This window comes from Propithecus coquereli, unplaced genomic scaffold (genome assembly GCF_000956105.1).
Source record: "Propithecus coquereli isolate 6110/MARCELLA unplaced genomic scaffold, Pcoq_1.0 Scaffold40, whole genome shotgun sequence".
Classification (NCBI taxonomy): Eukaryota; Metazoa; Chordata; class Mammalia; order Primates; family Indriidae; genus Propithecus; species Propithecus coquereli.
In genome coordinates this window covers 2,486,527-2,500,847 of record NW_012149730.1, presented here as the reverse complement: position 1 = coordinate 2,500,847, position 14,321 = coordinate 2,486,527, and the positions used below count along the sequence as shown (strand labels likewise).

The window sequence follows — 14,321 nt, the reverse complement described above, 5'->3', positions numbered from 1 at the left end:
TGCTTATGTGTTAAAATGCTAGAAGGTCAAGTGATAAAGTCAATCCCAAATCATAAACACAACATAAAATGATTTTATCCCCATGAGCTTTTAGCCAGTCCAAAGCCATTGTGAGTAGACATAGGATGACAATGTTGGAAGATGATGAAGAATCACTATACAAAGCTATAAAAATTGAGGCCAGAATGTAGCTTAGTAACTCAGGAACAATTAATGACAGAATGCAGGTATATTATATTTTTGTTACCTGAATTGTCTCTACATTTCTTACCAGAAGAAAGTGGGCAGAATTTTTTAAATATATTCTAATTTGGAACCCAATAGGAAAAATGAAGTTACTATGATTCTTGACAGAGGAAAGGCCTGAATGTACATTAACAATCACGAAGAAAGGAACTGGCTCAAGCAGAAGCCTCTGTCTAAGAGTTCAAGGATAGATGGGAATTGTATTTTGCCTGGTAGTCTTCATTGGCAAGGGTCAAATAAGGCTGCTCAGTTGAAAAAACAGCACACGGCCTAATTATATCCACAACACAGGGACATTTCAGCCCTCTCTTTAAAAATTAATTTTCCCTGTATTTATAAAGCAATATGAATGCTATCATTAATACTTTTCTTCTTTCTTTGTTGCTGACAAAATTTAACTCCCTAACCCACCAACAGAGCTTGAAATGTCACAGTTCGTTTTAGAGTGACACAGACCTCTTTCTCCTCCTTGCAAAATCCTCTGCATGAATGAAGTTGGAGAGAGCCTTAGTGAGATGACTATCTGATGTCTCGATGCTGCTTCCAAAGTCATAGTTCTTCAGGCAAGGGCACAAGCAGTGCACTATGGCCCGGCGGATGTAGCTGTCAAAGACATAGTAAATGAAAGGGTTGACACAGCTGTTGGCAAATGCCAAGGGCCCACTCACCTCCATGCCTAGCTGAAGAATGGCTGGGGACAAATAGAGTTCTTGCTGCAACCCGGAGACAATGGCCAGGAGCTTGAAAGTATTAAAGGGCAGCCAGGAGATGACAAAGGCTGCCACGACAATAAAGATGATCTTTATGGATTTCCTCAGCTTTTTGTTATGCTTTCCTGACTGCTGATAATGGGCACACAGCTTCCTTGTGATGCAACAGTAGCAGGTCACAATGCTCAGCAAAGGGACAAAAAAGGTGAAAATCAAGGCTGCCAGGGCCCAAGTCAGTTTAATTGAAGTTGCTTTCTTCTCTGCACAGTATGGTTTATCCTCAATCAGCGTGAGCTCCCTGGACAGAAGGGTGGGCAACCCCAGGAGGCCGGAGATAAACCAGATGCTGGCACAGATTCCATATGCACAGTCTCTCCTTCTGAATTTCCTGGATATGGCAGGGCACACGATGGCCAGGTAGCGGTCCACACTCATGCAAGTGAGCAAGAAGACACTGCTGTGCATGTTGACTGAGATTATGTAGGAGCTGCCTTTGCACAGGAAAGAGCCCGTCCTCCACAGTCCTGAAGATGCTTCTTTATCCACCCAGAGGGGCAACGTGACAAGGAAAATGAAGTCGGAGGCAGCCAAGTTGATGATAAAGATGTCGATCAGTCTTCGGCTGCCGTGTTTGAAATGCAGCGCACCCATGAGGATGAGGTTCCCCAACACTCCAGTCAGGAATACGGCTGTGTAAAAGATGGGAAGGAAGACAGAGGTATAACGAACATGGGAGCGGGGCTCCCTGATGTCAGGGTTTGGGCTTGTAGCATAGTAATAATCCAAATAAACCGAGGTTGCCTCTGAGTCCATCACTGAAGATCAGATGCCAAGTCAGGTAAGTTTCCTTACCTATGACGTTTTTGTATGAATTTGAGAAATCTCGAGCTTCTTTTACGCAGTGCTCTTCTCTCTCTCTCTCTCTCTCTCTCTCTCTCTCTCTCTCTGTCTCTCTTTTCCCTTTAAAGATTTTGGACAAGCATGAAAACAGAGATTAAAAAATGCAGTTTCTACCAATCCTCAGAAAGGGCCCACAAAGAACACCACCCTGATTAGTGTTGGTTGGTTGTGGTTGTGGTTTTCTTTTTCTGCATTTGCCCGTGAAACTGAGGTGCTTTCTGACTTCTTTCTTCAAGATGTTCGATTTGGTTATTTAAGTCCAGAAATTAAGACATGAATTAACTTGTTTTTCTCACCTCCTTTAAAGACCTCCTTTGCTTTTCTGACACTGAGATTTCATTTGATCAAGCCTTCTGTTTCATATATAACATACTGTTTTACTTTTAGAATTGTGATAATGATGATGAAGACACTCTTTTTATTTACTTCATTGGTGAAATATGAAGAAAATTAGTCTTTCATTGTGTAAAGAGCGAATGGACACTTTCCCAAGTCATAACAGTCTACAACTAGGGCAAACAGCATGATTCCAATTAGGGCGTGAGATCCTTGTCATTTATTTGACTCTTTCATTTCATATCTAATTGACCCTGTCTCATTCAGTAAGTTTTTACTAATAAAAATCCCCCAAAGGCTGGGACCACATCTTGTGCTTTTATTATTATTGTTGTTGTAAATTTTCTACAATAACTAGCATAGCATCTTGCACATAGTTGGTGCTGTGGAAATGTTACTTTATTAGATTTGTTCAGAAAATTCTTGTTTATGTTAGCCAATATAATGAGCAGGAATGAATTCATTAGGCTCATAACTGTTGTTATGTAGCTTATAAACACGGATTTAAAAAAACCACAAACTCTGTTATTTTTACCCTCTTGCCTGCTATAGTAATTCAACCCATGAAGCTCCCTTTTCTTCGAGTTAACATCCTTGATTAGGAGATTTTCTCTCTACTAAGCCTCAACCAGCTATCCTTTTTCAGACTCTGGATCCCCTCTGATCTTCTCTTCATTACATTGCAACTTTGTAGCAATGACATTTTAGCTTTTGAGCTACAGCTTTTTGTTAACTACCTGCATACATCAGCGAACTTCACTTTTGGAATTACTGACCTGGCAACAGACATACCAGCCTAGGCACTACAAAAGGAAGATTTTTGGTGTAGTCAAAACATTTGGGAAACAGGCTAAAACAGAAAGAATTCTATCACATTTTTCTTTCATATGTTTCCTTCTATATTATGAAGACCATAGTAAAATATAACAAATTTTGAAAATGACTCCATTTATTTCTTTACTGGCCGAAGTGGCTAAAGGCTTTCTTGCACGCTCCTTCTCTCCTTCTATCCCATGTACTTTTTGAAATTCCAATTTCAGGTTGATATTACTATTACATAGAAAAATGTATTCCTGTAGATGAAAATATAATTGTTAAACATTTGAAGTCCTTTCTGCTGAACTTTAATTTCTTCGGTAATTAGTTTATTGAAAAGAATCATCCTGCCTATTGTACTCCCTCCTTTCTTCCTCCTGATGTGGTCTAATGTCACCTCAATCTCAGGCACCTACCTGAGTTGAAGTCAGTCCCCTGACCTGGCACAGTCTCAGGAAGTCACTCAGGAGTTGATTTATGGGCCTGGGCCTGCCTTCTCCTATGTCCCTGACTGCTCCGTGCTAGTCACTTAATTTCACAGGGGGCATATCCGTCACTAAATATAGATTGCAGATCAGAGAAACTAATTAACAGCTTTGACATTTCTGGGACAGAAATCTTTCCCACTGGGTAAGCCTCATTATTTAATAGAATAATTCATTTTGTCAAATAATTTGAAGTAGGACAATATTTACTTGAAAAGGATTAAATGGAATATTTAAACATGTCATCCATATGTGTCTGTATTGCATGTATGTGTATGTGTGTTAAAGTACTAATCATATATATTCTTTATTTGTAATTGTCCTTTAATTTTAATATTAGAATTTTGTATTCTGCAACCAGAAGTTCTTTTGGTATTTGAGAAAATAAGGTTGATTCTAGGCCTAAGTTTTTTTTTTTTTAATTCTTAGATATGTCTCAAGAATTCAACAGAGAAGTATTATAAAATGGAAACGAGTTCATGCTCATACTCTAAAGGAAAACATTTGGCCATACATGGATTCTGTGGACCTTAAATTTTCTTTGAAGTTTCAAAAGTTGCTGGCCTCCTAATGTAAACTATCTCAAACAAATCTGATTTCCTTAGCAAAGTACTGAAGCGTCTATAGACAAAGTAGTTTCCTTTATCATACATGGCCACTTTGAAATATGATATTTAATGGTAGAATGCCACAATATGAAAATATCCATCATGGATCAACAGTATCTTGGTACCCAAATTAGAAAACAAATTAAATGTTTTAAGCCAAAAAAGGAACACATAGCATAGTACTAGAGTACTATGAGTAAAATGCTAGTATAAGAGAGAGCCCACAATAAAGCTAGCTAGATAAAGTGGAGAAGGTCATAGTTCTAAATAAATTGGGTGCAATGGTCATTTTTAGAACTTTGAATGCTCTTTGAAGTAAACATGAAGATACTGACAATAAAATAACCACCTGTATATAGATCAAAACTCAAAAGCAACACTGGGTTCCATAAGCATATGAAAAGGCAGTAAAAATAGGGTGATGACAAAATAAAGAATAAGATGTAAATATTAGTAACTGAATTATAGCATATGTGTTACATCTTAAGAATTGTTCTTTCAGAAAAAAATCGCTTAATTTTCCTCCCCAACAGAAATAACTGCTTTCTCCTTTGTATTCCCTAAGAACTTTAAAAATACTGCTTATAAAGTACTTATCTCATTTCACATTGTTAGTTGTCTTGGTATCTGACCGCCTGAGCTGTTGGGCAGCAACTTAAAGGCAGAGTTCATCTGTTATCTCTCCACTGGCCTCTACCTAGCAATTACCCAAGTAAAGTTCTTTTTGGACTCTTAAAGCCTTTGTTTTGAACCTGTCAGTACCAGACCACTTTACCCACATTAGAGTCACCTGGGACATCTGTTGAACTGTAGATTCCTAAACCCTGTCCTAGATCTGCTGAATCAGAATCACTGAGGATGAAATCTGGGACCTTATGTCTAACAAGAATCCAAGGTGATTTTTACACAAACTAAAGTTTAGAAACACTGTTCTAGTTTATATAAATTAGCCAACATTATATGTTATGCTTTGTTATTATTTTGGCTAATTTTTTAAAAAAAAGTTTAGAGATTACCTCAAAATTTGAACTTTGTGGGAAGTCTTTTAGCCTGGATCTCACAAAATTTTAGGAATTAATTTAGATTTCTGAGCTCTACTTATTCTAGGTTCCAATTCCTGAGATATGTTCAGAACCAGATTAGATGCCAAAGATGAGGAGAGGGTAAGGTTCTGTTGGCTGAAACATCTGCTCAAGTGAATCCATTACCATCTGCTGTGGCTTGCAGCCTCTGCTTCACAGGTGGGCTGAAGTAAGAACATAGCCACGCGGATTGGGTTGTGGTCTCTGGACTTATGATTATATTACTTTGGCTTCTTCCTTATGAACCACCATATCAGGTGGAGATTCATATACATGCATATAACACAGCAAAAAGATATCCCTGGATATGAAGGCTTCTCTTCATGATGCTCTGCTGATATGTGCCAAAATAAATGGCAAAGAACACGAAGCAAATGAATTATTTCTCATTAACCTTATCAGTCAGACAGTGTAATTATTCATTTGTTAGGTACATTCTCTTGTCCATTTCTTACTTGAGTATATAAAGTGCATAATCATTTAAATAGTCCAGTTTCGGAAAACTGTTTATACTTTAGTTTTTATTCTCACAGTGGGAGAATTTAGTACTATATAATGCAATATCATATCATATCACCAAATTAAGTGGCATATATTTGCTATTATCACCCCCCTTAATTTATTGGATTATTTCCCTTGATAACTAATATTTATATAGATAGCAATGATGTTACTATTCTAGGAATAATACTTTAGGCTTCTTCATGATAGTAGATTTAATCTGGATTTAGGTTATTCATAACAAAAATTGTGTTTATTTATATTGATGTCCCTGGCATCCAGCAGGGTGTCTGGCTTGCAACAGTCAATCAGTAAATATTTGTAGACCTGGACTTAATCATGCCTGAATTTTGAGTTATTTCCAATGAATAGGGAAACAGTCCCTTTTACAAACTTCTTGGAGAGCCTCCATTTTCCATTCAATCTATGATGGATGTGACACGATATGATGAAAATTCAATGAGATCTTCATCACAACACAAACTAATATGAAAAGACGTTTTTAAGTTAGCACAGCACATACTTTTGGTTAACTTATACTAATGTTTTCACTTAGAACATCTTGTTAAATCAGAAGCAATTTGCAAACCAATCAATGTGAAACTACCACCATGGCCTTGTAATAAATATGAAGGATGTGATGAGGAGGAAAAAGGACTCTCTCAATGAAGGCCCCCTTTTTTGAGTTTATTAATAATCAAATTAATTGATCATATTAATTTTTTATCTGCAATAAAGGTAACCTTTTGAGAAGATTTTTTGAGGTGCCCCAAATCCATATGTATATATCTCTACACTAAAAAGTGACAATTAGAGGAAATCAAGAAAATGTTTCCTTTCATAATTCTACCTCCCCTGTGATAACTGTTCATCTTTGAAACAGTGAGGACTGTGTTGCTGTGTATTTTCTAATCAGAATTCATTTAGCCTTCCTCCTTTTTCTTTGCCATGTGCATTTCCTGTTATCTTTGCTTCTTATACATTGCCTAGGCTGCAGGTGTTCGATACACGGATTCCCCAAAGAAACGCTAATTCTGTGGATCTATGACAACCATATTTTGTTGTTACATCATTATTCTTCCAGTAGAATTATGAATCATAAAATTTTAGAACTTCAAGTGATATTAGTACGAAAAGGACACTGGGGCCCAGAAAGGGGTCATTTGCCAAAGACGCATTGACGATTATAAAATTTAAATTTAAACTTCTCATCTACATGTGGTCTCTTCACTGTTCTTCACAAACATGAACATCTTACTATATGTGGCACTTTACAGAAATTACTAAAAGAAAGGAACCATTTTAGATGCATTTTTCTATTTGCCTTGTCCTTGATCTAGAGTGAATGCGTGCAAGGAAATTCAAAGATTGACACTGTTTTTAAAGGATTGTTTTTGGTTGAAACCCAGAGCTTGTATATATTACCATTTTCCTCCTTTCTGAAATACAAAGTTCATAAGGAAAAAAACCAGGACAAAACTACACGAGAAAAACATAATGTAGACACATCTTGCTTAACATAAGTTTTAGTTCCCAAAAATGTGCAATTAAAAAATGAAATCGTATTTTTGTATATTAGGGAATTTGGTATTGAAGGGAATTTTCATGTGAGGAGTTATTTCATAAGCACATAATAAAAAAAGTTATAATATCTGAATATATAGATTTTCAGTTATTGGGTTTATTTTAAATGTAGTATAACTATAATGCCTTCCTGCCGAAACTAGACCCATCTTTAACAAGTTAAGCCAGAATCCTAGCTCAACTTTGCTTTTAAACCTAAATTCCATAATCTGTATGTGGTTGCACTGAATATCTTTAACATTTGTGAAAATATGTGAGGCCAGCTAACGTTTCCCAAACAGCAAAGAAAGAAACAGAAGTAGAAATTTTGCTCCATTAATTAATTAAGGATTTATTTTACTAACCCACACAACAAACAAGCATAACTAGAAATGAGAAAACACCAAGATGCGGAGATAAACCAGAAATATGGTTGTATGGTTGGTGGAACTGGGTGTGATGAGGCATACCATGTCATTTGTGCTGAGGGGTTCAGAATTGTCAAAACCTCAAACACGCAGCCACTTTCAGGTTCACACTAAGTCGGTGAGTGAAATGTGTCCTGAGTGTTTTCTAGGCATTCTGCAGACTTGTGTGAAAGCGTCACCCTTCTTTGCAAGTCTTCCCAGAAACACCCACCTCCTGAGTCACAACTTGTATACGACTTGTGCCCAGGCCTGGGGATCTCCTGAGCAGGGCTAAACAAGGACGCCAGAGATACTGGTCCTGGTAAATCTTTCCTAGTCATTGGGCAATTAGTCCAGTGGTTCTTAAACCTGCTGAAGTGAGCAGGGGCATCTATCTCTATAAATGGCTTATTTCCACCATCTAGGGAGAATGAGGGAGCTTTAAAAAGCTATTCATACTGACCTTACTCAAATATTATAGGTATTCAATAAATATCTGTAAATACTAATAATTTAATGATTCTTTGCTAAGCCCTAGGTCTTGTGCTGGGCATTTTATATGTATTTTCTCATTTAATCCTCACAGTGGTCATGTGGGATAGATGCTATTGTCAATATCCATGTTTTGAAGAAAAGACAATTGAGACTTAAAGAAAGTTAATTGTGCCAAGTCACAAAGCTGGTATACTCACCCCAATATTCAAGTTTGCCACCAAGTCAGTTACTCTCCCTGGGTCTCAGTTCCCTTATCTATAAATTGAGGTTATTTCTTCTTCTCTTTTGGGTTTATTGACCATGTGACCTCAGTGGAGAGGTGGATCTGAAAGTAGGGGATTTCTAATGAAACCAATGGATGAAGACATTTCCCGGTACATAAAGGCATTCACAAGTCTTATTGACAATTTGCCTGTGCATCTCCACTACTTTCTCTAGTTGGTGCCTCTGACAAATGTCTCCTTTGATTAGATGTTATACATGAATCCAGTGTTGTGTTTGAATATTATGATATATTTGGCTATTACTTTATTTTCTGTATTCACTATGTACAAAAATCAGTTTACAACTCAGGTGAAAAAAATAAAACTACAGATAGAAAAACAGATATCATGCCTTCAATCTGTCAAGATGGTAGAAAATTTTTATGGTAGAAATTTTATATCACCTTGGGGATCCCAGCTTTCACTTGTGCAGTGCCTAAATTCCAAGGCATTAGTATCACTTGTCATAGAAAAAGGCAGCCACAAACATAAATTTTTTGAAACCCAAATAATGTCATTACATTCTAGACGGGTACTGTTTTCCAGGCCACATCCTTCTTAGTCTAAACTTAAGCAGGAAAACCAGAAAGACTCTCTGCTCCAATGCGAAGGAGATTGCGGGAGAGGGGAAAAAATGGGTTAGCAATGGTCCCCAACCTTTTTGGCACCGGGGACCAGTTTCATGCAAAACAATTTTTCCATGGGGTTGGGATGGGTTGGAGGGAAGCAGAGCTCAGGCGGTGATGCGAGCCATGGGGAGCGACTGTTAATACAGATGAAGCTTCCCTTGCTGGACAGCTGCTCACCTCTTGCTGTGCGGCCTGGTTCCTCACTTTGATGGAAGACATTTTTTCCACAGACCGGCTGCGCGAAGCTCAGGCAGCGATGCGCGGCCCAGGGAATGGGGACCTCAGGGTTAACGGTTCAAAAGTAGAATCCCATTCGTATTCATTTATACTTATATTTAGAGGCAGCATGGTGTAACAGGGAGAGCACAGGCCTGAAACCCATATCTGAATTATACAGGTCACAATGACGGACTAGCTGTGACTCGAGGTGGGCCATCTTACTTTCTGGACCTTCGTCCCTTCCTTCTTAACATAAAGGAATCCATCAGTCCAGACCTCACTTTTGCGCACCGACCTGCCCTCGGGAGCGGAACTACATCCCCCACAATGCCCCGCGCGGGCGCCAGGCATGGCCGCTGCCGCCGCCGCCGCCGCCGCCGCCGCAGGCAGCTTTCCTCCTGGCCCTCCTACAACTCCCACAAGCCCCCTCGGCAGCGGGCCGCGGCCCGGCCCTGGGTGGAGGCGGAGGCGGAGGCGCGGGAGTTATGGAGGGGGCGGGCTCTGGAGGGAAGTGCGTCAGAGGAGGTGCGGGGAGAGTAGGGTGCTGTGGTCTGAGCTAGAGGGTGAAGCTGGTGGAGCAAGAGGATGGGCGGTGAGTGAGCGGGGCGGCGTCGCTGGGCTGGGGTCGCGGAGCTCTTTGACGTTCCGGGCAGTTTGACGAGGGGGCCCCCTTCCCGTGCGCGGTCGGGACTGGGCGGGTTCTGAGCGGCGGGGGTTTTCCTGCCCGAGCGGTCTGGGGAGGGGCCTGATTGGGTACCTGGGGCCCCTGGCTGGGGCCGCGTAGGGCTGCCCCGCCCCAGCCCCGGCCTTCCCCGGCCCCGGCGTGCGGCCCGCGAGCTGACGGTTCCAGCCGTCCGGCTTGGACGAGCCGCGGTTCCTGGTGCTGGGACCTTTTAAGGTCATTTGAGAGCACCGGGATAAAGGGGGATTTTTTTTAAAAAATCAAAGTACAAACCCAACAACTTGAGTTATCGTTAATTATTGTAATTGCCCTGATCTTTACTGAGTCACTTCCCATCTAACAAACTCTGCAACCCCAGTTTGCGATCCTGTTTTCGTGCACCTTGTAAGGTGTTTAGTGCAGTCACGGTGTGTGCTTTCAGTCCAGTATTTGACTCAGCGTGATCCGCCTTGAGTCATTTTACTGCGGCCATTTACTACTGCTGTTGAGCCCTGTCCACGCCTTGGGAGTGTTCATATTTTGCTTAGTTTAGAGTTTTCTGTCTGAGGAGGGATCATTTAGTTTTTGTGGACATACGTTGCACTTTAGGATTTAGGGATAGAGTGAGGTTGCAGCTGAGGAGGTTCGGAAGTATAAGGAATGGGGAGAGTAGATAGTGAAGAATTTGGCAGCGTTAAGAAGCTTGGCTTAGCTTTAATGGATTAGGGGGAGATTGATATCTAGCATTATTACATGTTATTATTCTCGTTGCTATTCCATATACCTAGAACAACCTTTCCCTCGGGGCTAACGAACATCTTCAACTCTGTCTTCCAAATAGGTCCTGACTCTTATCCTTGTTTTAGGAGGCTTCCCTCTACGGAGGAAACTGGGAGGAACCGATTTCCACTGCTTCCTTTTCCTATGCCTTTTTCACACTCAAAACCAGAACACTTAATGCTGTGCAACATGTGTAAAAATTCAGTCTGTAATTTAAAGTGTGTGCACTGCTGACCATGGGCATGTCTGTTGTTTGTATTTGTAATGTGTATGTCCTTTTCAGTGTTGTCTGTTTTAGTATGCAGGTGATAGACTAGAGAACAAGACCTCTGTCTCCGTAGCATCTTGGGTATGTGAGCATTCAATAAGTACTCTTACGAGAATAAGTTTTGTTTTAAATTTAATTAAGAACATGCTTGCTTTTGTAAAATAAAATTCCTTAATGATTATATACTACTTTAAATAACCAAGGGATGGGGAGTAGGGTAAAGGGTGATTTCGAGATAATTCCTTTCAAAGTCTATTATTTGTCCTTGAAGTCTAACTTTTCTTCTTTCTTCAACTTTTAAACAGAGCAGTCTGAATGCCAGAATGGATAACCGTTTTGCTACAGCATTTGTAATTGCTTGTGTGCTCAGCCTTATTTCCACCATCTACATGGCAGCCTCGATTGGCACAGACTTCTGGTATGAATATAGAAGTCCTGTTCAGGAAAATTCCAGTGATTTGAACAAAAGCCTCTGGGAAGACTTCATTAGTGACGAAGCCGATGAAAAGACTTATAATGATGCACTTTTTCGATATAATGGCACAGTGGGATTGTGGAGACGGTGTATCACCATACCCAAAAACACACATTGGTATAGCCCACCAGAAAGGACAGGTATTCCTGTTATTTTAATTTCTGTCTACTTTACCTACTTAACAATAAACAGAGTGATCTGATGATTGCCCAATTATGTATAAGCAGGTTTGTTGCGTTCTCTCTCTCCTTAAAGAAATAAATCTTTCGTATAGCTCCTCTTCTCACCACTTTCTCTTCTCAACTTCTATGCATTACCATGATACTCATTAATATTAGGTGGATGAGTAGCTGTTTTTATCTTGGAAAAGCCATTTAAAATTTTTGTACTTATTTACTCTTTAAAATACTATTTATTTAACTTATGTATGTCATAAGGAAATAATTGGAAAAGTTCACTAGAAGACTTTAAATATATGGTAGGTATAAAATGACTAGCATCCAAAATCAAGTCAGCAAATGTTAATTGATTATCCTTTTATGGGTTAGCTGTGTTATAATACATATCTATCATTCGACCCCTATATCTTAGAGGATATAATTTGACTAACTCTACATTTAAATCTATGTATATTTGAGACTGTTTTACAACAATCTTGATACAGAGTTTGTAGTTAAAAAATTTGTATTATAGAAGTAAAGAAAAAAAGTCTAAGCTGTTTTTCAGATTATTTTGCAAGCATTCTTATTTAACACTTGAAGATTTTAATTTCCAGTTGCTAAAATGGAAGCTTTAGAGCTCTTTGTAAGGAGCAACTTTGTAATTTATTTTTATTTATGACTACTTGGCCTCTTAGTGGGAGAGCATTGTATTCATATCTTAACAAAACAGACTTGAGTAACCATACATCAAAAGGATGCTAGTATGTCTTTATATAGGAAGAAAAGGAAGTAGTTTGGAAAGAAAGGATAGAAAGCTGGTTAAAATTCATTGCAAAATGTTCAATTCTACTTTGAAGATATAGGAGTGCTTCATATAGTAGTCTGACCAGTCATTTAGTCATTCATTTAATAAATATTTATTGCATGCCTCCATGTTCCAGGGCCTTGTAGCTTGGAGAACATTAGGGAGGAAAACAAAAATTAATAAAAATCTTTATTCCTGCGGAGCTAGCATTCTAATAAGGGGTGACAGGCAATAAACACATTATATAATAGTATAAGCAATAAATGTTAGAAGGTGATGTGTGCTATGGAAAGAGAGAACAAAATAAAGGGGATTTGGAAATATGTGGGGAAGGGAATACTATCAGGCCCTAGGTTATGATTTTCAGCAGGATATTTGGGATAGGCCTCATTCAGAAGACACCACTTGAGTAAAGACTTGATGTAAGTAAAGACTAGGTGAGGGAGTTGGCCACATAGGTAATTGAGGGAGGGTAATCATTTAGGTTGGAAGGAACCTGCAAAGGCCCTATGGCAGGAGCATGCCTGAAATAGGCAAGGACCAGCAAGGAAGCCGTTGAACTGGAATGGAGGGAGAGTTGGGGATGCTGTCAGAGATGTACTCTCAGAGTTGGGCAAATCAAGTAAGACTCTTTAGGCATGGTGAGGACTTCATGTTTTTACTCAGAGTACAGTGAGCCATGGTGGGCATTGAGAAATGGAGGGGAATGATCTGGTGACCCTGGCTGATGTGATGAGAACAGATAGGCAGCTAGGAGAATGGTTAGGAGGCTATTGCAGTAATGTAGGTAAGAGATGATCACAACTCAGACCAGGGTGATGGCACTGATCAGCAGCTGGATTCTGGATATATTTTGAATGAAGAACCTCTAGGATTTCCTGATGGAGTGTAAATTGGTAAAAATGACTCTAAAGTTTCTGGTTTGAGGAACTAGAAGAGTGGAATTGTCATTCCCTGAGATGGGGACATGGCTGGTAGAGCAGGTTTGGGGGAGAAGATCAAAGTTCTTATTTGTTTGGATCTTTGTCCCCTGCCCCTTCTTTCTAGGCTTCTTACATATCTAAGCTGTCATTCATTTTACTACTCCTACTTTTTTTCCCCTTTCTTGTGCCTGTGTCTTCAGCTTGCTGCTGAGAACCAGTGGTATCCATTGGTGGTCTGTGAGACCTATGTGTCAGTCAGGGCCAAAGGAGTCAGGGCTGACTCCTCTGGAAACATCTTTCTATATCACTTTTTATTTCAGAGAATTGCTTACTGAAAGAGATTATTGTTAAATGTTTATAATTAAAACAATAAGCAATTGTTGTTCTTGTTCCAGAGTCATTTGATGTGGTCACAAAATGCATGGGTTTCACACTAACTGAGCAGTTCATGGAGAAATTTGTTGATCCCGGAAACCACAATAGTGGAATTGATCTGCTTCGGACCTGTGAGTCCTTTGATTTCACCAGAAAAGTTGGGGGAATAATTTTATTTATCTTTTGTTGAATTCTGTTTTTGGAATAAGATGAGTTAGTAGGTAGTGCCAACTTGAAATGAGATCTCTAACAGTATCCTAAAGAACTACTGATAACATTTTAGAGTGGATATACATACTTACCAAATTTAAAATGATTTGAAGTTTGGGGTGGCAACCAGTACCTTGGATGATGGAATTCAGGCTTCCAAAAGATGTTATTAATGGACCCATTTAATTAAGAGGAAATTTAGTTGGTATAAATTATGAATTCCTGTATTTGAATTAAACAGTTCCTGAATTCAGATAGGCATATGTGAAAAATTGACTGAAAGCTGTAAATGAATCACTGAGTGTCAGTCCTGCCAAAAGTATTGATCCAATCTTAGGTGGTAGTAACAAAAGCATAGATATTTAAAAAAAAGAAAGTATATATTAGGAATGTTTTATTCCTT

The 14,321-nt window shown here is 39.2% G+C and overlaps 2 protein-coding genes across 4 annotated transcripts in view; one reads left to right on the top strand and one right to left on the bottom strand.

Moving 5' to 3' along the window:
- Window positions 1–658: 658 nt before the first annotated feature.
- Window positions 659–1,823, bottom strand: GPR15 (G protein-coupled receptor 15). The gene has a single exon (XM_012652825.1). It carries the CDS (start codon window positions 1,767–1,769, stop codon window positions 687–689), a length of 1,083 nt encoding a protein of 360 aa, XP_012508279.1. The 5' UTR covers window positions 1,770–1,823; the 3' UTR covers window positions 659–686.
- Window positions 1,824–9,664: 7,841 nt separating this feature from the next.
- Window positions 9,665–14,321, top strand: part of CLDND1 (claudin domain containing 1) — an 11,419-nt gene continuing 6,762 nt past the window's right edge. Inside the window, exons 1-4 of one of the 3 annotated variants that reach the window (XM_012652852.1) lie at window positions 9,681–9,852; window positions 11,007–11,050; window positions 11,275–11,584; window positions 13,729–13,839. In XM_012652852.1, the coding sequence (XP_012508306.1) occupies window positions 9,846–9,852; window positions 11,007–11,050; window positions 11,275–11,584; window positions 13,729–13,839 (472 nt within the window). In that variant the 5' untranslated portion in view covers window positions 9,681–9,845. Of the gene's footprint in view, window positions 9,853–10,999; window positions 11,051–11,274; window positions 11,585–13,728; window positions 13,840–14,321 lie in introns of all 3 variants that reach the window. The other 2 variants (XM_012652854.1, XM_012652853.1) reach the window with 2 other exon arrangements.

Coding starts and splice junctions, on each gene's coding strand:
- GPR15 (XM_012652825.1), bottom strand. CDS start 1,769: ATGGACTCAGAGGCAACCTCGGTTTATTTGGATTATTACTATGCTACA.